Source organism: Bactrocera latifrons, unplaced genomic scaffold (assembly GCF_001853355.1).
Source record: "Bactrocera latifrons isolate USDA-ARS-PBARC rearing strain unplaced genomic scaffold, ASM185335v1 scaffold_14, whole genome shotgun sequence".
Taxonomy (NCBI): Eukaryota; Metazoa; Arthropoda; class Insecta; order Diptera; family Tephritidae; genus Bactrocera; species Bactrocera latifrons.
In genome coordinates, this window is record NW_017534852.1 from 2,260,702 (window position 1) to 2,284,693 (window position 23,992).

The 23,992-nt window shown below is 34.0% G+C and overlaps 5 protein-coding genes and 1 long non-coding RNA gene across 15 annotated transcripts in view; 3 read left to right on the top strand and 3 right to left on the bottom strand.

Annotated features, from left to right (window-relative positions):
• Nucleotides 1-5,448, bottom strand: part of LOC108965417 (serine-rich adhesin for platelets) — a 25,508-nt gene extending 20,060 nt beyond the window's left edge. The window contains exons 1-2 of the mRNA XM_018927799.1: nucleotides 5,415-5,448; nucleotides 4,177-5,212 (exon numbers count right to left, since the gene is read on the bottom strand). Of these exons, the coding sequence (XP_018783344.1) occupies nucleotides 4,177-5,170 (994 nt within the window). The 5' untranslated portion in view covers nucleotides 5,171-5,212; nucleotides 5,415-5,448. The remainder of the gene's footprint in view (nucleotides 1-4,176; nucleotides 5,213-5,414) is intronic.
• Nucleotides 5,449-7,421: 1,973 nt separating this feature from the next.
• On the top strand, nucleotides 7,422-12,084 carry LOC108965418 (ubiquitin conjugation factor E4 A). Its single transcript, XM_018927800.1, has 4 exons — nucleotides 7,422-8,333; nucleotides 8,399-8,787; nucleotides 8,931-9,999; nucleotides 10,537-12,084. Exons 1-4 carry the CDS (start codon nucleotides 7,568-7,570, stop codon nucleotides 11,337-11,339), a joined length of 3,027 nt encoding a protein of 1,008 aa, XP_018783345.1. The 5' UTR covers nucleotides 7,422-7,567; the 3' UTR covers nucleotides 11,340-12,084.
• A 1,745-nt stretch (nucleotides 12,085-13,829) lies between these two features.
• On the bottom strand, nucleotides 13,830-15,157 carry LOC108965462. 2 transcript variants are annotated; one of them, XR_001993107.1, is made up of 4 exons: nucleotides 14,832-15,157; nucleotides 14,563-14,765; nucleotides 14,410-14,505; nucleotides 13,830-14,341 (listed from the first exon to the last, which is right to left on the bottom strand). It is a non-coding gene; the product is annotated as an uncharacterized LOC108965462 (long non-coding RNA). The 2 variants fall into 2 exon arrangements; XR_001993106.1 differs by having other exon boundaries at nucleotides 14,563-15,157.
• A 25-nt stretch (nucleotides 15,158-15,182) lies between these two features.
• On the top strand, nucleotides 15,183-16,614 carry LOC108965461 (hydroxymethylglutaryl-CoA lyase, mitochondrial). The gene is made up of 3 exons (XM_018927899.1): nucleotides 15,183-15,315; nucleotides 15,381-16,059; nucleotides 16,131-16,614. The coding sequence occupies exons 1-3, from the start codon at nucleotides 15,253-15,255 to the stop codon at nucleotides 16,379-16,381; spliced, it is 993 nt and encodes a 330-aa protein (XP_018783444.1). The 5' UTR covers nucleotides 15,183-15,252; the 3' UTR covers nucleotides 16,382-16,614.
• Nucleotides 16,454-19,757, bottom strand: LOC108965460. Of its 5 annotated transcripts, none has more exons than XM_018927894.1 (5): nucleotides 19,427-19,757; nucleotides 18,709-19,169; nucleotides 17,519-18,646; nucleotides 16,934-17,328; nucleotides 16,454-16,862 (listed from the first exon to the last, which is right to left on the bottom strand). In XM_018927894.1, the coding sequence occupies exons 1-5, from the start codon at nucleotides 19,498-19,500 to the stop codon at nucleotides 16,605-16,607; spliced, it is 2,316 nt and encodes a 771-aa protein (XP_018783439.1). In that variant the 5' UTR covers nucleotides 19,501-19,757; the 3' UTR covers nucleotides 16,454-16,604. The 5 variants fall into 5 exon arrangements, with proteins under 5 accessions (XP_018783439.1, XP_018783441.1, XP_018783440.1 ...); XM_018927896.1 differs by having other exon boundaries at nucleotides 19,612-19,755; XM_018927895.1 differs by having other exon boundaries at nucleotides 19,530-19,755.
• A 972-nt stretch (nucleotides 19,758-20,729) lies between these two features.
• LOC108965445 (oxygen-dependent coproporphyrinogen-III oxidase) lies at nucleotides 20,730-22,563 on the top strand. Of its 5 annotated transcripts, XM_018927867.1 has the most exons (3): nucleotides 20,798-20,815; nucleotides 20,973-21,038; nucleotides 21,143-22,563. In XM_018927867.1, exon 3 carries the CDS (start codon nucleotides 21,152-21,154, stop codon nucleotides 22,310-22,312), a length of 1,161 nt encoding a protein of 386 aa, XP_018783412.1. In that variant the 5' UTR covers nucleotides 20,798-20,815; nucleotides 20,973-21,038; nucleotides 21,143-21,151; the 3' UTR covers nucleotides 22,313-22,563. The 5 variants fall into 5 exon arrangements, with proteins under 5 accessions (XP_018783414.1, XP_018783412.1, XP_018783410.1 ...); XM_018927869.1 differs by lacking the exon at nucleotides 20,973-21,038 and having other exon boundaries at nucleotides 20,730-20,815; XM_018927865.1 differs by lacking the exon at nucleotides 20,798-20,815 and having other exon boundaries at nucleotides 20,822-21,082.
• The last annotated feature ends 1,429 nt before the right edge of the window (nucleotides 22,564-23,992 follow it).

Genomic DNA, 23,992 nt, shown 5'->3' on the forward strand with positions numbered 1-23,992 from the left:
TTTGTAATTTGAAGCATCATAGTATTATTTTCAATGGAAAATTATTAAAAAAACATTTAATGATTGAGAGCTAACAACCTTAAATCCTTTTATTGGGTATTGAAAGGTCAAAAGTCAGTTGTTCTAATATACTTTAAAAAAATTTAAATAGTTTCTCCATATAATAAATAACCACTTTATAATAATTTTTATTCGTACTAAATGTTGGTTGTTTTATTTTAAATGCCCAAAAATTGTTATTTTGTCCAATCTGGCCATAATGGAAAATGTTATAAAAAACGCTAATTTTGAGGTGCTCTCACACTGGAATAAGTTGAACATCCCTTTATTCCTGGCAAAAACACTATACCAAAATATGCAAGGGCACGAGAGCACCCATTTCAGAATCTAGTGATATATGAACGGCTGATTCAATCAATTTATTGTGAATGACTATTATGCATGGCTATTGTGGATTGGCGCACCTTCTGCATACATTTTAACAAAAAAAACTGTAACAAATCTTTATAATTTAAGTGGATATTATAAAATCTATTTAAAACTTACCTTCCTCAACAATTTAACGACGTAATATGTCTTTATGTAAAATGATAGCTAAAACAGGGTTGCAATTATATTTTTGCATGACATTGTAAGCAAATATACATGGGTTTTATTCTGACTTTTTTTTACAGCCATTGCAAATAATTGTCTGCGTGTGTTTGTTGTTGTGCCGGTGCACCAAGAGCAAATACTCGTATATGCAATTCTTTCACCATGCAAGGGTTTTGCAAGAGCAAACGAATACCCCTAAATATTTCATATCAAGGTAATAAATACTGTCAGGTATGCCAAACCTCGTGCGGTGTTCATATTGTGAACACAAGAATCATAATTTGCATGCTCACATCCCACGTAGAACTACGTGTTAGATTTTCACAGGAACATATGACCTGGTGAATAGAAAAATGTAGGAACATACTTTGGACGGAAGAGTCAAAATTTATTTTCTATGGCCGGAAAGAGTTTAGAAAGTGTGTGTAAAAATATGTGTTTTCACCTACGACGAACAACGAGCCATAATCCATAATTAAGGATGTATGGCGAAGTACCTGTGAGCATATGTTTATCTACGAACAGAGCGAAGTCTATGAAGAGGTGTTGTATACTGGTGACTAAAAATTAAAGTGCATATAAACAAAACTTCAAAAATATCTTTCAAGGATCATTTTTTACTAAGCAGTATTATTTTATTTCTCGACTTAATTTCCATGTAAAATGTTTTACTACGTAAAACTTATACTGCCTGTGTGAACTAATTTTTTTTACTTGTAAACATATTATGAAAAGGGAGTTTTACATTTGCAATGCCACCAGAGCCCAAACTTTAAAATTGTTAACAATTGAAAACAATTTTATTGCTCGCCGCTGTCCATAAGTATATTCGTATATATTGAATAATATACATATGTGTGTATGTGTAACAACAGGAGAGTAGAATAAACAATTGCCAAAAATTACAGCGATAAATTAACATCTTTACTGAGCAATCAAATGTGCAAATTTTCCAATAAAACTTTAATATTCAAAATTATTTTACTACTTAATAACTTTACAAGTACCTCAAAGTAGGTAGAGTAATATCAAACAAACGCCACGAATAAAATTTATTTAGTTTTTTTTTATTCTTATGATAAAAATAATTTTCATATCAGATTTAGATTATAATGGGCAAGTGAGCTGAACAGTCGCCTAAAATTCATTTTGGCTTATGCTAGAAATTTGTCCGCAACAAAATCCAAAACTTTTAAAAAGGATTTTCCACTCCCTGAATACAAATATACATTTCTAACATATAGCTTCGAACACTCAGACACAATAATGTTTATATGTATATCTTTCAATTTATAAACTAACACAAAACGCACACTACATCCACATTAAAATATCAACTAAAATTTAGTAATTAAAAAAACACAAAATAATAAATATATTACCTTTCAAATATAAGAAAGTTTTCTATACGAGAACTGGATTTTGATCGAGTTTGTATGCCAACTATATTCTAAAGTGATCCGATCTGAATATTTTTTTTCCGAGATTATAAAGATGCCTTAAATAATAATCTATACCAAATTTCGTGACGATACCTTATCAAATAAAAACGTAATTTATACGAGGACTTGAGTTGGATCGGTCAGTTTGTATAGCAGCTACAGTGATTCGATCTGAACAATTTCAGTTAAAAGCTGCACCAGATCCCAAAATTTGAGGAACTAGTTCACGTATATACAGACGGACAGACGGACATACGGATGGACAGACGGTTAAAGATAAATCGCTTCAGCTCATCATGTTGACCAGTAATATATATTTTTTATAGGATTTCCGATGTTTGCGTCAAGGTGTTAAAAACTTCATGGCAAACTTGATATACCCTGTTAAGGGCATAAAGAAAGACAAACTGATCACTATATGGCTATAATATCCCGAAATGGAGTATATCTTTCTATAACTAAAGCTGAATATGTAATCGATCGTTTGATGAGAAACATTTTGTTGGTACTTTTGTTTGATATAAACAACGTTCAAGTCAAATTAATTTGTCCAAAAAAAAGTTTGCCATACAAGACAAAAACTTGGTTTCGAATTTAATTTAATTTACTAAAGCTATGTATGTAAACAAAGTGATAAATTCATCTGTTCGATACTCTTACCAAATTTCAAAACATATTTTCAACTCCACATATTGTAAAAATAACATAGAGTAATACCATAAAAAATAAAAAACTTAACGTTCATATTTAGCAAAAACTTAGACAATAAAAATCTCCTTTCTTCAAATTTACGCTAATTGATACGCGCAATCAGGCTGATAGTACATACATAGGTGTCAAATACCTACATACATATGTATGGATGAAAAAAGTGACATACTCATATTTGTAAAAAAAAAAAATAATTAAAAAGCAATACTTAAGTAGATTGGTAAACTGGAACAAATTAAAATAATTTTAAAACGCGAGTGAAAGAAAGAAAAAATAAAAATATGCTCTACAAGAGCCTACATTGGTATAACAAAGATAACACGACAAGGAACGCGATAACACTTAAATGCAAAGTAATTAATTGACGATGAAAAGTATTTCTAAGCTTTATTAGTTGTGTTAGGCAAATAAATACTATGTAACATTAAACCTGATAAACTAATTATAATTTAATTGCAGCAAACGTAAATATTATAAACATGTTTGTGACGTACTCGTATACAATAATTTAATTCTTATAAAACTTATTCTAATGACAAAGAAAACGTAGCATTCGTTGATTGTTGATAAATAAACCCTTTTATAAAGATTGAGAATGTTAAGAACTTATTAAAATAATTAAATAACAATAGTCTACATACATAAATCTAGTTCTAACCCGTTCCCACGACCGGTCAGTTCTACGTAACCGGAACGGACCCTTATTTTTATTCGGCCATAGACTGTCAACTACTACTACTCTAACCCAAACTTATATTTTTTGATGTTAAAAAATATCTTCTTCTTTATTGGGATAAACACCGCATACGCGTTTATTAAAAACATACACACGACAATATTTAAACACTTGGCAAGCAGATGATTTTAATAGAAATTGTTTTGCCACAATGAAATGAAAATTTAATCCGCCGAGGAAACAACCCTGATGCCAACAAAATAAGACAAACGAACTTTTTGTTAGCGTTTTTGATTTATCTTTACATTTATTTTTTAATTATCAATAATAGAGCATCGATGCGAAAATCACGAAAAATACAATATCTTTCGGCACGCAAAATACGACCGCACTGACGGTGACATATTGAAAAGCATTGCGAACAATCTCTTTTATTTGCAGAACGCATGACATTGTCGCATCATTGCATAAGTTTTAGTTCAAAGTCATTGAATTTGCACTGATTTATTTAAATGTTATTTGCATTTATTTAAGTTTAATACCGACCTATGAAGGCATATACATTTATGTACACACTCCTTGTAATACGAATTTTACCAAATGAAGGAAGCGTCTACAAACAAACGCTAACAACTTGAGAACTCTTTGTTCATAAAACACATCTTTACGCCATTAGAAAAAAAAAATTAATTAAAAAAATTGTGATAAATTCTGCGTTATGTATCAAATTTTTGAGGTTTAATAACCACTTACCTTGTCCCCATGGATTTGCCGGTTCCAGGTAGCCTGTAACCAGTTCATTATCACTTTTTGGAAATGACACTCGACGAGGCAATGCGCTAATCGGATCAGATCCTTTGCGTAATGAGCACGGTGAAACTGTAACACTGCAAGCACCAGTTTTTGTAATAGCACCCGTGTGTCTTGATAACACCGTTGTTTTTGCGTTAATAACTGATTTATCAATGCTTATACTACCGCTTGACCCTAGCACTGAATCTTTAGACCACATCGTTGTTTGCTTTGTATCATGATAGCTTCTCATTTTCTGCTGCTGCTGATTGGAGCACATTTGTGACTGTACGCTTAATGTGGTATCGCTAGAGGTGTGCGTAAGATGTGTTGCGCCGCTTTGCATTGACATTGCTAAGGTGGGCGATGACGGTGAAGAGGGTGGTGTAGGCGGTATTGGTGGTTTAGATGTTGTTTTTTCTAGTGCGGTCACTGTCTTTGTTGTTGCAATTTCAGCGCATGGTTCTTTGGCAAAATGTGACATTTGTGTACCATCCCCCACAACATCTGTTTTTTCAGCATCCGTTGGCCTGATCTCATTGCTCTTTGTGGTTAAAATCTTAATACACAAATGATCGCTCGGTTGATTTTTAGAAGCAATGACAGGCGGTATGGCAGTATGATCATCTTGTTTAATGACGTTAGTGATCGCACTTCCATCGTCATTTCCTCTAACAGTTGCTATGCTTGCTAATTCGCTTTCATCACTAATTGCAAACATAGATTTAGCAATTACTGGCACTAAATTCTTTGTGGTCTCATTTGTTGTGTGCCGTATTGGTAACTGACAATCTTCACTACTATGCTTTTCACTATCAATGCACTTATCATTTTCAACTGTTTTGCTTATGTTTATTGAATCAGCCAATGTTGTTACTGCAGCAGTTGATATTGTTGTTTCTTCAATAATGACTGGATTTTGTTTCTCATTTTCAATATTTTTATTATAACTCATATTCCCCCAACAGGTTTTATACAGTTTTTTGGTAAATGTATTCTAGAAAAACAAAAACGTTTATAAGTCTTATTTAAAAATTTTTATAGCTAATCTAATATCTGATTTTCAGTAATCGGGATTATAAACAATTTAAGAAATAAAAATCTAGTTTCAAACATCTGATGTGTTGTGTAGTATATATTTTATTCCTCTCACAATTTTGCTTAATTTTCCCGCGACAAATTTTATTTGAGATAATTACCTTCAGAATTAATCCGTATGTTTGTTTTGTAAAGTACTCAAATTGAGAAATTAATATTATAATTATTAGTGTAATGATAAATAATTTATTTAAATAATTTCGTAGTCAGTTGCTCCCGTTTAGCGTTTTGTTTAGTATTTTTGTTGCTGCGCTCTTTAAGTATGTTTTTACACTTTCCCTTCCTGCCTTTCGTTTACTATTTTTTTTATTCTTTTGATTTTTTTTTTTTTTTTTTNTTTTTTTTTTTTTTTTTTGGTTTTTATAATTTGATTATTTATTTGCTTGTGTTCTGGCGTCTTTATTCACTTTTCACTTTAATTTTAAAACATTTGCTTCGAATATTATACTGCTAATTTTTTTCTTGCACTCACATGCGAATTTGACTTTTATCGCATGTTATTATGGGCCTCTTTTTGCAATATTTTAGTTTCATTTGATTGAGGTCCAATGAGTTTACTCCAACAAAATAAATGAATACATTTTTAATTATTCTTACGAGGTCTGCAGAAATTATAAAAAAAAATACTAGGTAGTCTGCAATAAATGGGTGCGAATTCGTAATTAAAAACACTCTTTGTTGTCAACTTCGTGGTTACACAATGTCAACAGCACACTAATCTTCTCGTGCAAACTACTTTAAAAAAGTTTCGATAGCGATTTTTTGCATTTAATCTTCAATATTCTTTTTATATCTTCGCACTATTTTCAAATTTGATTTTTTTTATAAAAAATTATGAATTTACTATAGGCGCGTGCGAAAATGCTAATCAGAACAACCAACCACAATGACAGCGAAGATGCGAAAGGCAGAAAATAAAACCGAAACGAAAATCAAAAACATTACCTACACATAAACAGAAAGTGAAGGGTTGATACGAAATGTACACCAATTATTTATATTGTCTTTAAAAACTTTACCTTTTAACAAATTGTATAGAAATGTCCATCACGTATGCAATATATAGAACAAATTAGTTTTACTTTATATTTGTGTTAAACATAAAACATGTATATCATAAATTAAGCATTGAACACTGATTTCAAGTTTATAAAATGTGGGTATCTATCAACCCTGTTTTTCTTGAGAAAATGATGTCAGAAATGGGTAGAAAAAAATAAGAAAAAAAAATTGCTACATGCGAATATCTCTTTCCCGCTTATATCAAGTTCTCCACTTATATATCATTTGTTTTATTTACGATAGGACAAAATTACAACACTTATTCTTATATTAAAACACTTATTACTTTTTCTAGCGAAGCTTCGTCTGGTTTAGCAGCTGTATCCTCTAGATAGCAAATGAGTTTCACTAAGCTACCATAAGGTTCGCAAATTGAAAAACCATTATTTGCAAACCAATTCTCAATTATACGGCAACAGAGAGAACAAACACGGTCGTTCCTTTTACATAATATTAAAAAATTAGCCTTGTATAAATTTTTCCATAGGATTATTACAGGACACAATTGCGTTTAATCTTAATTCATTTCTGATCACACACTTATGAAAAGACGAAAATTATACTGACGAAACAAATGGATGAAAAGGATAGCAAAAAGAACACATTTATGAATGAAGTGAAAACAAAATTCAACTGATAGACGTTTTGTGAAGTTGTATTTTATAGCACAACTTAATTACAAACTGTGTGATGACGGACAAGAAGGATACTCTTAATACTTAATAATGGAATACCAAAAAACGAAAAAATAAATCAAAGTTTATTATAAAAAATCAAATCCAATTGCCTAAATGAAAATTAAGTTGATTTTAATTCATAGTTTAGAACTTGAAGTAAATTAATAATAAACACTATGTAATTATTAGAATTCTTAATTTATTTGTGACCAATGATATATTCAAAAAATAAAAAATTCCACATAATGGTGTAGATATTTTAAAACAATAATAGTTTTTTATAAGTGCACAACCCTTTTTAATCAGCTGACTTACCATATTTCATTACGTTCAGTCAGTTTATCTCTCTCTGTTTTTGATTATATTAATTGACATGTTATTTGCAGCAAAGCAACCCCCACAGGTTTTGACAATTCTTCGTTGTAGTGAAATTAAAAATTGTGATTTTTCATTTACAAACGAAAAGTGTTTTATTTAAAGCTAATTTTAATTCAAATATAAATATTTTGTTTGCAATGGCTGCGGCGGAGTTGAATCCCTTCGCCGCATTACTAAACGAACCAAAAGAAGAAGAGGGCTTTAAACAAGACTTACTCGAGCGTATTCTACTTTTCACATTGCGTAAAGGTTCAGCGTCCAATGCAGGCAGAAGCTTTCCATTAATATCTATGACTGATATAGTTGTGGATGCCGATAATGACTCAACCGTAAGCGAAGAACTATTGGCTCATGCTATTTTTGAACGCTTAATGCTTAGCAATCCTGGAGATTATTTGGTTGAATCTGGTAGTGGTGTTTGTGATGAAGATGCAGTAGAAACGCGTGCAATATGTTATCTACATCGTGCATTTATTGCATGCGAACATGCCAAAGCAGAATTACCTGAACATTATGATGCTTGTGAAAAAATACGAAATCTTATACTAACAAATGCCAGCACTTGTACACGTCAGCCAGAATTATTTATAAATCAGAATTTATCGACACAGTGGTTAGAGGTGTTGGAACACTCTGATCCAGCAGATACCACAACTCAAGAATTCTTTGTACAAACTGTAGGCAAAGTATTGGCGGAAGATGATCAGATCGAAGCGCTGGGCGCTTTGAAAGCTATATTTTATCCAATGTTGGCAGAAGTACAAAAACAATTAGCAAACATCAATCTCATAACTATAAAGAAAAATACGTTTTGGACACTTAGTTATTTCGTACGCGACAAACGTGTACCGCAATTAGGTGAAGTGCTCATCGATTATGTTACGCCCAATCCAAATGCCAAAGGTATGAATACTGAACTATTGCTATATGACATTTACGAATCATATACTCATATTATTTTCATACAGGTAGTGAGTATATGGATACATTGCTTGGTCAATTACTTTGTCTATCTATTATGCCCAAAAAATCAAATGGGCCATTTGAGTTCTTTGCGGAAATCAGCTTGGAGACACAACACTCTGATCCATCACTGTGGCAACTTATGGCTATTCATCAAGATGCGATGTTTGCACTTATCAAGCAATTGCTAGTATTGAGCGCAACTAGCAAAAAGAAGACACTGCAATGGATTTCCAATTGCTTGCATGCAAATATATCACGTGGCCATTTGTGGAGCAATATTAATTTGCCATTTGAGCAAGTAATAAATCAAAATGCTAGCGATTCTTTTATGATTGGTCTGACAGCGGTTCTACTACGACTTTGCGCTCCTCTATGCGAGCCCTCAATGAAAGTACGTTCAATTGAAAATCAAAAGATGATGTTATTTTGTTGTTCTAAAAAAATTCAATCCAATATTTTTATAATGCATTTTTACAACCCCGGTTATAAGTATTACTTCTTAACTATTTATTCCTTTCTCCTATTCTTTTATAGGTTTTATTAGTCGATCCAACATATTGTGCTGTTACCGATGCTGACCGGCAAGCAAAACAAGTTAGTTTATTAAAAGCTGCAGAAGAAACCTGTCTTTTGCCCGTTGATGAGCATGAAACACGGATCGTGGCTGAGAAATTTAATTTTGTCACCGAATTATTTTACATGACACACAAAGCATTTGAGTTAGGCTATCGGGCCTGTATTGAACGTTACACACGCATGACGCGCGAACTACATAGTTTACAAACAGCATATCATGATGTGGCACAATCAAATCCAAACAACGATTTAGCTAAAAATTTATTGCGTATGCTGAAGGAGCAAATGCAGCAATATCTCTGCATGCGTAATGGGCTAATGGAACCCACAAATGATACGCATATACTAAAATTTTTCGAAGCAACCACCATTTGGCTAACGGAAATCGCCCTAATTACTGAAGATGAGTTTAAGTCTGCCCTCGCGAAGCAAGACTTTGCACCGCATACACGTAAAGAGCGTCAAATACCCGATAAATGTGACTTTATACCGCCATATTTGAAGTCAGTACCCGAAAATGTTATTGACAATGTAGTTGCTTATCTAAGTTTTAGTCGCCATTTTCCACCCGGTCAATTCATTGAGATTTATCAATCATCACATGACGCGCTATTCAAAATGATTGTTTTATTTATGGGTAGTGCAGAACTCGTTAAGAATCCACATTTGCGTGCTAAGCTTGCTGAAGCACTGGAATTTTTGTTACCCAAGCAAATTTCCGGCAGTATGCGTAATTCTTTCATAACTCGTGTGTTCGATAGTAATATGGATCGACTGAAGGTGGTGCGCAGTTTGTTAAATGTATTTGTTAGCATCGAAATGACTGGACAATCAGTGCAATTTGAGCAAAAATTCAACTACCGTCGGCCAATGTATGCCATTATGGAGTACTTGTGGACCAAAGAGGATCAGGTGCAATGTTTTAAGGATTTGGCTAGAGAAGCAGAAGAAAATATGGAGGCTATTGAACCGCCACTGTTTCTCCGATTCATTAATTTACTTATTAACGATGCTATATTTTTGTTGGGTAAGTTGGGTGCTGCAAAAATATTTACATATTTTAGTTTGCTTAAGGAAATTATTTCCAATGCTTTCTTACGATTTAGTTTATCTACTTTTTACCTGTATTTTTATACCGTGAACACGGCACATTAAGATTGCCACGAAGTTTGTAACACCGAGAAAGAAAGGTCGGGGCCATGTCCGTCTGTCTGTTTGTATATACGCACTAGTCTCTCAGTTTTTGGTATACTGATTGAATTTTGCGCATGTGCTTTTCTCACCAAGAACGTGTTTATTTGTCGTATCCTCCGATATCGGACCACTATCGCATACAGCTGCCATACAAACCGACCGATCAAAATCAAGCTCTAGTTTTTTTTAGTTTTTTTGTTTTAAGAAACTCTAAAATATCCGAAGAAATTCTTCAGATCGGAAGAACTTTTATGCTATAAAAAGTTCACAGGTAGAATGCTATTAGAACTTCGGTGCAGCCGAAGTTACGTTTTCTCTTGTTTACCTCGCGTTACGTTTGCATTTGATATAATATAATTCATCCCTTTAGATGAATCGCTCTCCAATTTGGAACAAATACGACAACTACAAGAGGCACAGAGTCGTGGTGAATGGGATGCACTATCACAGAACGATCGGCAACAGCAGTTATCGAGTCTACATCATTTAGGTCAGATGGCTCGCATCGACAATATTCTCGGCCGTGATACGATCAATATTCTCAAGTTGCTTACAACTGAGATTAAAAGTATTTTTTGTCACAATAGCATGGTCGATCGAATTGCCGCAATGCTGAACTATTTCCTCTTGAATTTGGTCGGACCACAAAAGGAGCGTTTCAAGGTAAAAGATAAGAAAGAATTTGAATTTGATCCAGCCCAGACGGTGTTGGAAATTTGTCGCATCTACATAAATCTCAGTAGCAGTGAACAATTTTGTTTGGCCATTTCACAAGATGGTCGCTCGTATAGCTCAGAACTGTTCAATTATGCCGAGAATATACTAATACGCATTGGTGGTGGGCAATTAATTGGCGAAATAAGTGATTTTGCCGCTAAAGTACAACGCATGGAGTTGCAATATCGCGAAGAACAAGAATTCATGGCTGATGCACCCGATGAATATCTCGATCCGATTATGTCTACGTTAATGACAGATCCGGTAATACTGCCCAGCTCGAAAGTGACTGTGGATCGCTCGACTATAGCACGGCATTTGCTTAGTGATCAAACAGATCCCTTTAATCGTGCGCCTCTGACAATGGATAAGGTGCAACCGAACAACGAACTGAAGCAGAAAATCGAAACATGGATGACGGAGAAACGTGCCAGCGGACGCGCCGCGAAAAGTTGAAGACGATTGTGTTGCGTGAAATAGCCAAAGATGTTAATAGTTGTAAGTGGCGCGTTTGTTCATAGCTTTTTGTTTTTGTTTCGTTTCGTTTTATTTTGGAAAGTGCAGCTATGTTTGGCGTTGCGACAGTAAATATTTTCATGTATATAAATAAATATATACATTAATGAATTCGTTAAAGCCTTCAAATTTTGCCCAACAATAATTTCACATTCCATAAATCCATTCAATTCATGCAGAATTCAAATTTTAATCAAAATTTTAAACAACAGATGGAAAATAATTTAAGCTTGGGCTTGAAATGGTGCTAGATGGGAACCTTGCAGGTTTACCTATTTAATTTAATTTTAATCAACATAAAATGTATAAGTTTCGCAATAATCAAATGTTAAAGTTTCGAACACTTTTTATTTAGTCTGTTATTTTTTTTCGCAAATTTGTTATTAAATTTCACATTAATTTATTGCACAATAGCTCAAATATGCTTTGGTTCTGTTAAAAATTTAAATTATGTTTGGTAAATACAATATACTGATTTATTTATGAAAATATGTCTCCAACACAGTAAACGCAATAGAAAACTTTTTAGTGTACCCAGATAAGCTAACGCGGCCAGCAGCGGTGGACAGCGACCCTGCCAATCATCTAATGGATGTTTTGCAATAATATCGATAAGCATTTATACCAATTATGTATAATATGTACGTAGATGTATATTGAGTTCCACTAAATTCGTATTTTTGTTCAAATAAAATACAAAAAAAAATAACAAATGCCACATTTTATCATTTAATTACGAATTTCACAAAATCTGTTTATTATACGAGTACTCTCGCAACAAAGTTGCTAAGGAGAGTATTATAGTTTTGTTCACATAAGGGTTATTTGTAAGTCCTAAAACTAAAAGAGTCAGATATAGGGTTATATATACCAAGTGATCAGGGTGACAAGTAGAGTTGAAATCCGGATGTCTGTCTGTCCGTCCGTCCGTGCAAGCTGTAACTTGAGTAAAAATTGAAATATCATGATGAAACTTGGCACACGTATTTCTTGGCTCCATAAGAAGGTTAAGTTCGAAGATGGGCAAAATCGGCCCACTGCCACGCCCACAAAATGGCGAAAACCACCACCTATAAAGTATCATAACTAAGCCATAAATAAAGATATTAAAGTGAAATTTGGTACAAAGGATCGCATTACGTAATTTTTTTGGAAAAGTGGGCGTGGCTCCGGAAACTACTATACCTATGTCAACCAAACTCTATAGAGTCGCTTCCTTCAGGCATTTTCATATACGGTTCAAAATTGGAAGAAATCGGATAATCTCCATGCCCACCTCCCATACAAAGGTTATGTTGAAAATCACTAAAAGTGCGTTAACCGACTAACAAAAAACATCAGAAATACTAAATGGAATTATGGAAGAAATGGCAGAAGGAAGCTGCACCCAGGTTTTTTCTAAATAGAAAATAGGCGTGGCATCGCCCACCTATGGACCAAAAACGATATCTCAGGAAGTACTCGACCGATTTCAATGAAATTCGGTATATAATATTTTCTTAACACCCTGATGACATGTTCGAAATATGGGTAAAATCGGTTCACAGACACGCCTTCTTCCAATATAACGCAATTAGAATTCCATCTGATGCCTTCTCTGTATATTATATACATTAGTAACCAATGGTGATAGCGGAATAAAACTTTACACAAATACGGAATTTGAGCTGAGGTATTCTTTGTGGAAAAATTGTCATGATTGGACTATAACTTTTCAATACAATTAAAATAAATGAAAATACAATTCAATATTCAAAGTACACAAATTGATCTAATCTAATTAATTTTACAGCAAAATAAAAAAATATGTAAATGACGGATAATGAAATCTCGATTATAACTTTATCATGCGAGAGTATAAAACGTTCGGTGAGACCCAAACTTAGCCCTTCCTTGCTTGTTTTTATTTAACTTTTCTTTTCTGTATAATCCAAAAAATTTTGTATATATTATTTTTTTTTTTTTTTGCAAATATATGTATTATGTGAAGGTCCAAAAAATTCCTTAAATATATACAAATATATGTACATATGTTCAAATTTTTTTCTTCTTTGAAATATGTTAAGGTTGGTATGGAAAAGGCTCTCGATGTAAAACAATTGACAATCACAGACATAAAATACTTTTATGGACAAAGTAGTATGTTTAAAAAACTGCTTAAACATACTACTTTGATAACTACCTTGATAACTTTGATATATTTCCAATTGAAACAATTGTGTTTGAGTTATAGCTTTAATTTATTAAATCTAAATATACCGGAAATCTTTCATCCCGAATAGTAAAACTTAATTTATTTAAACATGTTTCATGCTTCATAATTTGCTGATTATTAGCCTCATTCCGCCTCCTCGTCGCAATCTACACAGGGCACTATAAGCTCAGGAAGCACCTGTCCAACATGGGCATGGTCTCCTGTGCTAACTGCCGATTCTGCGACCTGGAGCAGGAAACACCAGCACACCTAATCCTGGATTGCTCAGCAATCTGTGGAAAAAGGCTTAAGGCCCTGGACCTTAGATCGCGGTCCATTACCTCAAATATTCTATCTATCTATCTATCTAGCCTCATTCTCATGCTTTCGCTAGTTGCTAAATGATGAATGCGTTGTTATTGTTGTAACGGCAGAATTCTGCCGAGTTGACAGTCCTTGGCCGGATAAAAATCCGGGTCCGTTCCGGTTTTCGTAGACCCGACTGTCGTGGGAACGGTGAATGCGTCTCTTGGTCCGCTTATCAACTGTTGGTAACCGACCAATACGCTTGATATCATCATTGTTTTGATGATGTTTCAAATAATTTGTGACTGTATTACGATGTCGGTACACTGAAGCAGCAATTCGACCAAGAATACTAATACGCAAATTTTTATGCCGGCTTCTTGCATTCAAATTAGCCTACTTCGCTATCCATCTGATAGCTCTTTACCATGTGGCATTTTTACTATAAAAATATTTAAAAGTAATTAATTATATTCCATATATTAGATTTCCATATATTAGATTTTTTACCTTAGAGTTATTTTTCTAACTATTAACTTAAGTTAAAAAACAAAATTTTATTTTGTCTGTACAGCTGCCATAGCACAAATAGATGAATTTGTACGTCTATGAAAAAACAAAATATGTAAATCAAGAATACTGCATATCGTAAAAAATATTTACCGTTATTAACTCACGAGGTATTCCGAAAAAAAATTGCACTCATTAAAACCAAATGCTCAAGCACAAAAGGCAGCCGTTTACATTTAAATGAATTTGTATATTAGCTCCAGTCATTTCATGAAGCATGTCAGCAATTTAACAGCAAGGGGATGGAAAAAGCAACCTGCGTCGCTTTTGTTTAATTTTGCTGTGATTAGAAGATCCTACGTGTTATTGTTATTGTTGTTATAAGAAAAAGTTTTTAGGATTAGTGCTATGATGAACGTTACTTGCTACTCGGATATAATTCTGCACCTTGGACAATTGTGCAAACCTTCCTTCACCTAACGTTAGTAAATATGTTTAATAATCCTCTGCATAGTAACGTGACGAATATAAATACAAGACGAAGAAGAAATCTGATGGCTTTACAAATATAAAAAATGGTTAGTGGTCCGTTTATTGATAAATAACAATTTCACTTTCCTTGTTTGAGATAATTCCTAAACATTAAAGTAAAGTAAACAAGCAAATTTGTTTGCCCCTAAAATCACACTTTAGTAACGGTTCGAACAGCTGATAAACGAAAGAACAACAATTGCTGATCGGCGATCAGTTGTTTTCAACCAAAAATACACGTTCGTACATACATATATACATAACGAGTCGAGTATTTATATTGTCTAAAAGAGCACATATAGACTCGAGAAGATGCTCACATTAAGAACTTTATTAAAACCCAATATAAATATAACGCTTCGTAATATTGCAACGGTAAGAAATTAGTCACTATAACTCTATTACATAAATCACAATAACAAGAACTAAATTTCTTATAGATCAGAGGTACACCCAATGCTGTGCGCATTGTTGAGGTTGGACCAAGAGATGGTCTACAAAATGAACCAAAATTGCTACCGGCCTCAGTGAAAATTGCACTAATCGACCAATTGTCCGAGACAGGCCTACACACCATTGAGGCCACATCCTTTGTCAGTCCAAAATGGGTACCACAAATGGGCGACAACACGGAAGTGCTGCGTGGCATACAAAAGCGAACGGGTATCACTTATCCAGTGTTAACGCCTAATTTAAAAGGCTTTGAAAGCGCTATAAAAGCAGGTGCAACCGAAGTAGCCGTCTTTGGTGCAGCATCCGACTCCTTTTCAATGAAAAATATAAATTGCACCGCAGCTGAGAGTATCAAACGCTTCCAACCAGTCATAGAGGCGGCACAAAAGGCTGAAGTTAAAGTACGCGGCTATGTATCCACTGTGATTGGTTGTCCTTATGAGGGGGCAGTGAAACCTGACGCTGTGGCAAAAATTGTGTATGCACTTTTCAGTATGGGTTGTTATGAGATATCATTGGGTGACACCATCGGCGTGGGTACACCTGGTTCTATGCGTCGCATGTTGGATGAAGTAGTGAAAGTTGTGCCGCCAAAGAAATTGGCAGTGCATTGTCATGACACCTACGGACAAGCGTTAGCCAACATTCTTGTCTCCTTAGAATATGGTAAGCGAATACAGCTAAATAATATTGGCAAGCTTCGAAAAAAACATATTTTTATCAATTTTCTTTTGCAGGCATAGCAGTTGTTGATTCCTCGGTGTCGGGGCTCGGTGGTTGTCCATATGCGCGTGGAGCCTCTGGCAATGTGGCCACAGAAGATGTAGTTTATATGCTGCATGGAATGGGTATTGAAACAGGCGTAGATCTAGAGAAATTAATAGCCGTCGGTCGTTACATCTGCAATGAGTTGGGCCGCCCATCAGAATCTAAAGTAAATCGTGCTTGGAAGGGAGCAACACCACAAAAAATAAAAGAGAAATGCTAACAGAAAAATAATGGCATGAATCCTTTGAAATTGACACCGAAACTGCGATAATGCTGCATTTATTAAACCAGCTTTACTAGTCTATGCATTTATTTTAATTGTAAAAATAAAGCCAAACTTCAATCCAGCAAACGATTTCAGAATAAGTAAAACTACAACTATTATAAAAAAAAATATACTCCAACCAAGTCACACCATATTATATGATTCTAATATAGCCATTCTAAAATTTCCTCGCATCTTTCATTGTATACACCGATATATCGCCCGACATTAAGGATAAATTTGCCAAGCTGCCATTGTTACGTTGCGTTGTGTTACCAAAACTGGCTTTGCTTGCGGTTTCGTTACGATTTACTTGGTTAGCGGACATTTTCAATTTACCTTCATGTCGCACCACTGTAGGTAACATTGCGTTCTCCAGATATTTCTGTATCTTCTTACCGCCCGGTATAGTAACTGGCGTACGCTCATCAACTATCTATAAGCATGCAAAACATAAATGATGGTATTAGTTCAAAACCTATTTAGTTTATTTAGTTCGATACTTACATGTTTAAACTCTGAAGAAATATATGCCTTCTTTGGCAAACTAGATGTTTTCGTGCCGGTATTTACCTTCAATGCAAATTTCGGTTGGTAGACTTTTGTTTCTTGCTCAAGTTCACGGAAAACAGTTGCATTATGTACATCCGGTCGATCCGTTCGCTGTTTTAGATTTGTCATTAATGGTGTGGTGGCAGTCTTTTTCATATAAGCACCGACTGGACTGACAATATGCGAAAATTGTTTGCTACCAGTTGGTTCCTTAAGGCGAGTTGGTATAGCTGAGACGGGTCTTTTAAATAGTTCAAATTTAGGTACTGGCCGCAAATCCATTTCGAAACGTTTATTTTTTTGTGCACTGCTCTGCGGTGTACGCCGTGGTGAAGACAAAAGTTGTTTTGCTGTGAGTGAAATTAACCGTTAATGAAATACTCGTAAATTTTAGATCGGACCAAAAGGACATAAAGCAGCATGGAAGCTTAACAGAGTTTGACAAAATCAAGTTTTATATGGAAATCTATTTTCTTTTTTAATTTGTGAAGGATATGATAGTTTCGGTGCAATCACCGAATTTTTTTTGTTATAGCCTACCTTTTGTACCCGTAACAATTGCTGTGGGTTTTACATTTAAAGCCTTCTTAGCAGGCGACGAATAATTGCTATTTTGCTTTTTTGGTGAATATGTGAATGTTCTTTCCTTCTCTTTTAATGGTTTTACTGTCATTGTTGCTGGAACCAATTCAACTTTTTTTACCATAGGTGTTTGTATATTCAAGCCAACATTTGGTGACGCCGTAGCAGCCATATATTGCATGCCTTTCTTCATCATATATTCTACTTCTTCCATGGTGTCATTGAAATGCATTGACTGTTCGCCACTTTCATCGAAAGCTTCGCCGCAATTTTCCTTGTCATTTTCAAATGAATTTTCCAATTCATCGGATTCGGTACTCTTCAAATCACTAGATGTGTATAAGCTCTTACATAAATATTTATCCGGGTTGTTATTGTCTTCCGCAACTGGATCACACTCATACTTGAATTCATCTTTAACCGTAATATTTGCTCTGTTATGTGAAGCAATCAATTCTTCCGATTCTTCATCAGATAGTAACTCAATAACGCCTACAGATTCATCAGAAGATGGACTTGGCGATTGATTCTTTGTATTTTGTACTATCTTAAGATCATCACTACTTATATCCACTACAGTTATTAGCTGTTGTTGTGGTGCCGCTAAAGTTTTATCAAGTTGTATCAATTCCAGACTTGCATCTAAATCCTCTAGTTCTTTCGACACGTTTTTCTCGTGTGTATTGGAATCTTTACTAACAGTGCTGGGATCTGTAGTTTCGTGTGCTGTATCGTAGTAGCTTGTAGCTGAGGTCTCACTGGTTTTTACAGCACTTTGAAAGCTGACATGTGATGATACATCACCATCAACACATGAAGCGTTATTAAAGTCATCTTCTTCATCACATTCCTCTATTATAGTGGAAGGTCGCAGCAGGCCAACCATTTTAATAGGTGATGTTTGTAAAGTGGTATCACCTAATATAGTTGTGTCCCACAATTTTGATGGTGCTTCTATATCTTCTAGTTGCGTGACATCAATACCCTTAAGCGGTGTCTCAATTTCTAATTGCTTTTGCTCTTGTACACACAAATCGTATAGTAAACGTTGTAACGACTTTGCTTCCTCATCGATTTCTTGAAGTTCTATAAATCCAGAAAATAAAACAGTTATGTGTGCATTAGTAAATACAAAAATTAGAAATTACCTTTTTTACATGGAGTTTTAAAATCATTTCCACTACGCTTTTTAGCGTCCTCTACAATTAGCTCCTTGTCAGCGCTATGTATATATTGAAACAAAGTACTGTTTGGATCAGAGGCAGTTTTATCACACATTTTTTCCAAAGCCATGAAACTATCATCTGATGAGCGTTGCCATTGAAGCGTCTGTTGCTTATCTTCAAACATACTCTCATAGTAAGCCTTTTCGGGCTTTCTTTTATCGTGTTGTACGGACGCAATTACATTGATTGGCTTATTTTCATCATTTTCAATTTCGAACATTTTTTCTTCAGTGTTTTGGATTCCTTCAACTCTTGTTGAATGACTGAGATGTTGTTCTTCAAAAGAAACTGTCTTTCCTTCAATGAACACTTGCAAATCCTCAGTTAGATCAAGACTAAATCTGTCAGACTGGACAGGAGTTTTAGAACTTGGCGTTAACGTGCTATTTTAGTGAAATGGAATTAAAAAATATTTTTTGTCTTTAAACTAACAATATTAGAAGCAATGTACAATGTTAATATGATTATAAAAAAATGCATAAAATTTAGCGTATTTCTAAAGGGTCAAAGATTTGGAAAAATTTCAAATTCTATTTACCATACATATGCTAATCTACAGGTATAAGTAGAAGATCATTCACACTCTCCAATATTTATTAATTACATATTATGAAATTGACATGCAAACATATGCATTTACCGTTGCATGAAAAGTAACTTCTTTACTTTTGCACGCCAAGCGCTATTTGCTTGAAATTTTTCCAATCCAGACATTTGTAATTAGTAGAGTTGAAAAAAAAAACCAAAATCCAAGATTTGTAGTTTCGCCGATCCAAACTGCTATGTGTTAATCGCAAATCAGATATGTATATTCAATTCATTTACTTTCAGTTTATTTACAACGCACTCACGGATTAGAAAAATAAAGAAAACGTTAAAATTGTAATAATTATATAGTAAATTCAGTGAAGTATTTAGCACAGATGAAAATAAACGTTGAATGAATTTTGAATAATGCGGCAAAGCCAAGTTCAACGAAAATATCGTAATGCTACCAACAGCAGCATGTCATAATTAGAGTTGCATTTTGGTAAAATCTTAGTAAACGTCTACATTGGACAAAGTATAAATTTATTAGTATTTTGGTAGTTTAGGTCACAGTATATAAGTCACAAATATGAAGTTTTTTTAAATCGTCTTATTTTGACGGAAATATGATTGGATTTTTATTTGGCCAAGGACTGTCAACTATAAGAATTCTGCCACAACAACAGAAATCAAAAAATTCGTACACTTTAATTTTAATTTTTATATTCACAACGACTTCAATAATTCGTCGCTACTTATTTATTTTCTATTAATCTTGCAAAAATATTTTTTTATCAATATATATCACAACACAAAAGAACTGAAGTCAGCCCTGTATGAAGAGATTAGAGAAAAAAGGATTTCTACCTTATAGAATTGAAAATAGCCCCACGGGACGGACCAGCGTCATATTTTTAAAAAATTCCCTTGCCTTACCAGCAATTTTATCACACACTTTTATTAATATATTAATATTGCTTTAAAATTTGATAAAATCTATTACTGTTTGTTGTATAACTTGAAAATCGCAATAACTAAATGATAATTTTGAATTCACCCAAAAGTTAAATATGGAATTAAAGTTAGTTTCGCCCCATTTTAAATAAAAAAAATGTGTAGAACGGATTTGGTGAAGTGTTAGTGGATATAACAGTTAAAAATATTTGTGTGAAATTCATTATAAATCAAAGAAAAACGCTCTTTAAATAGTTGAAGTTTTGAAATTTAGATGCAAATTTATAAAAAAAAAAATTAAATCAACAAAGTGTTCAAGTGATAGTGTGGAAATAGAGAAGTGTGAGTATTGACAACTTGAGAGCAATTTCTTGATCGCGTAATTATATATCTTATAATTTTTTAACGTTCCGTTATACTGCTTACGTTTTGTAACAAAAAGGGCTATCGTTGGTTATCACTGAACGTATGTTAGTTTCAGCGGCTAGTAGCTTTTTACATAGATAACGCTTTTTAAACATAAGTGGAAAAACATTTCTCATTGAAGGTATTTGCATCACCTTTTGTCATGATTTGCATAACGTTAAGTGATAAGATAATAATCGCAACTATAAAAATTTAATTTTAAATATATTAATTAAAAGAAAGAAGTTGAATTTGTTGACAGTATTAGTAATAATTATTTGCAACGATTACATTGTCAGAGTCACGTCGTCCGGCGAAACGCCTGCAACAATCAAATTTCTAGTATTCGAAAAAGTGCACTGTAGGTATGAAGTAAGATAGATGACATTAAAGGAGGTTAAACATAGATGTAAAATAAAACAAAAAAAAACAAATTTTATTATATTTACAAATAAAGTTTTTTTTTTAGGTTTGCATAATGGCTTTTACAAAATGTTTGCGACGAGTGTTGACCTCTATTGCCAGCTATCAGATGGCACGTCGTACCAGCGGCAGACAGGTACGCTATTTAATTGTAGGTTTTGGCTTGGCTACTTCTGCTTCTATTTCTTTCGTACACTTGGAAGCTGCTAGAAAACGAAAGCTTAATACTTCCATCTATATGGCAGAACCAATTACAGACACCAATACGCTGCTTGATAATGAGGATGATATGCGTACTAAAATGGAGTTAATGATAATGAGAATTCAAGCAGACGTATGTCGTGCTTTAGAGGTCGAAGAATACGCCGGACAAAAATTTAAAGTCGATCGTTGGCAGCGTGCAGAAGGTGGTGGCGGTATTACGTGCGTCCTTCAGGATGGTGAAGTATTCGAGAAAGCTGGTGTTAATATTTCTGTTGTAACTGGTATGTTACCACCGGGTGCTGTCCAACAAATGCGTACCAGGGGAAAGAATTTGGCCGAAGGCAAGAAATTGCCATTTTTTGCCGCTGGCGTAAGTGCTGTAATACATCCTAGAAATCCACATGTACCAACAATACATTTCAACTATCGCTATTTCGAAGTTGAGAGCGATGGCGAAAAGCAATGGTGGTTCGGCGGTGGCACAGACCTAACACCCTATTATTTGAATGAAATGGATGCGGTACATTTTCACAAAACACTAAAGGACGCTTGTGACGAACATGATTCCAGTTACTACCCACGTTTTAAGAAATGGTGCGATGATTACTTCCGCATTGCGCATAGAAAGGAAAGTAGAGGTATTGGTGGTATATTTTTCGACGATGTGGACACACCGAATCAAGAGGGAGCGTTTAAATTTGTTACAAGTTGTGCTAATTCGGTAATCCCTTCATACTTGCCGCTTGTGCGCCAACACAAAAACGATGATTACGGCGATAAGGAACGCCAGTGGCAACTTTTGCGTCGTGGCCGCTATGTGGAATTTAATTTAATCTACGACAGGGGCACAAAATTCGGTCTCTATACGCCAGGCGCGCGGTATGAAAGTATACTAATGTCATTGCCGTTGACGGCACGTTGGGAATACATGCATACGGTGCCATCCAATTCCAAGGAAGGTAAACTTTTGGAAGTATTACGAAATCCTAAGGACTGGATTGCTAGCGCTTAATAAAGGGAGGAACCACAGAAATCTACGTAATACCTGCTATAACCAATACCTCATTTGTAATTGGTCTTCGTTTAACTATGAAACTATGTAGACAATGGAAGTGTTTGTTTAAAACATATTATGATGCAATTACTACACAGTAGTATAATATAATCGTACGTTTTCGTGGAATTTAAACAATAGAAGTTACTTGTATAATTCGATTTGTATGTACTTAAGAGAATAAAGTGCACTTTTTGTAATATTTTAGATACAAACATGTTTCCATGCAGTGCATATGAGTCACCTAGTATTATACTACATATTTATAAATGTATGTAATTCCGTTGCCTTTTCAAATTTGTCTCTAATAACTGTTAATCAACAATGAAGATTTATTTTACTACAAAAAAATCGAAAGCATACATTACCACAGCCAATAAATAAAAATAAACAGTCATTTGTACATTTGAAAATTATATTTTTTAATTTATGCTTTTGAATAATGCACAATGTGAATCTTTAAAATAATTGAAACAATAAGTAGGCGTGAAGACTTACGAAAAACAAGTGATCCTAGGAAATTATTTGATTATTTCAAAATGAACTGGCAAAACTCTTACGAAACAATGCATGTCAAATATAGTGAAGCGTGAATGAGCGCTACCGACATTTTTTTCTATATTATATATATTTTTCTTTTAAATAAAAAATGTTTAATTACACTTTAGAAAAACTTTACTTTCTCGAGTCTAGTATTATTATATTCACTAAATAGACAAATTTTTAAAGGCACACTTACTTATGTTGTTGAAATTGCCTTACTGAAAGTAAGATCGTAAAAATATATGAGTATACATATATTTTCTACATCATAGATGTTTAAAGCACCATTTGAATTCCTCGATCCCCATTATTATTACGATCAAAGCCAACTGCTTTAATATTGAAATATCGGAAACGATTCCATAAGGCCCGATCCTACTTACAGAAACCAAATATAAAAATGCGATTACGAAATCTTAACGGTAATTTACCAATCATCTACGACTACCACATCATAGTGATCACACTAACACACCAGAAAAACATTAGCTGAGAAAAGAAAGGAACGGCATGCGCGCTTACCAACGCCCAAATTGTTCGCATTATTTATCGCTTTACCACTCATTTCTTGAAAATAGTGACCAACAAAATAACTGCATTATCAGCACTTTATAACTTAAGTGATATTTAGATAAGATCTGAAGTTATTACAAACAAATATTTTCGTTTAGAAAACCCTTTGAAGAAAACAATATGCGATTTTTTATAAAGAAAACCGAAATTATTGAACGAAACCGGTATATTAATATAGTATGCACAAACATTTTTACATTTTGTTGGTCACTATGTAGTTTTAACAACTCCCCTTTAACCAGCATATGAGGTGACAGAAAACAGCAACTTCACTTACTAATACAACCATTCCATTTGAATTTGATCAACTTACATTGTATTATACCTACATATATGGGGTCTCTAATTGTGCTAACCGCTTCCGACACGTAAGCTTTGAGAGTCAGTGGGCAAGGTGAACGTTCGATCCCCTAGAATGGGAAAATCATTAGTATTTCTTGCATACTCAAACATTACCTTTGCCGTTAGTGTTTTTTTAACAAGTCATTGAAATATGTTTGTTGTTTTTGTGAGAATTTAATC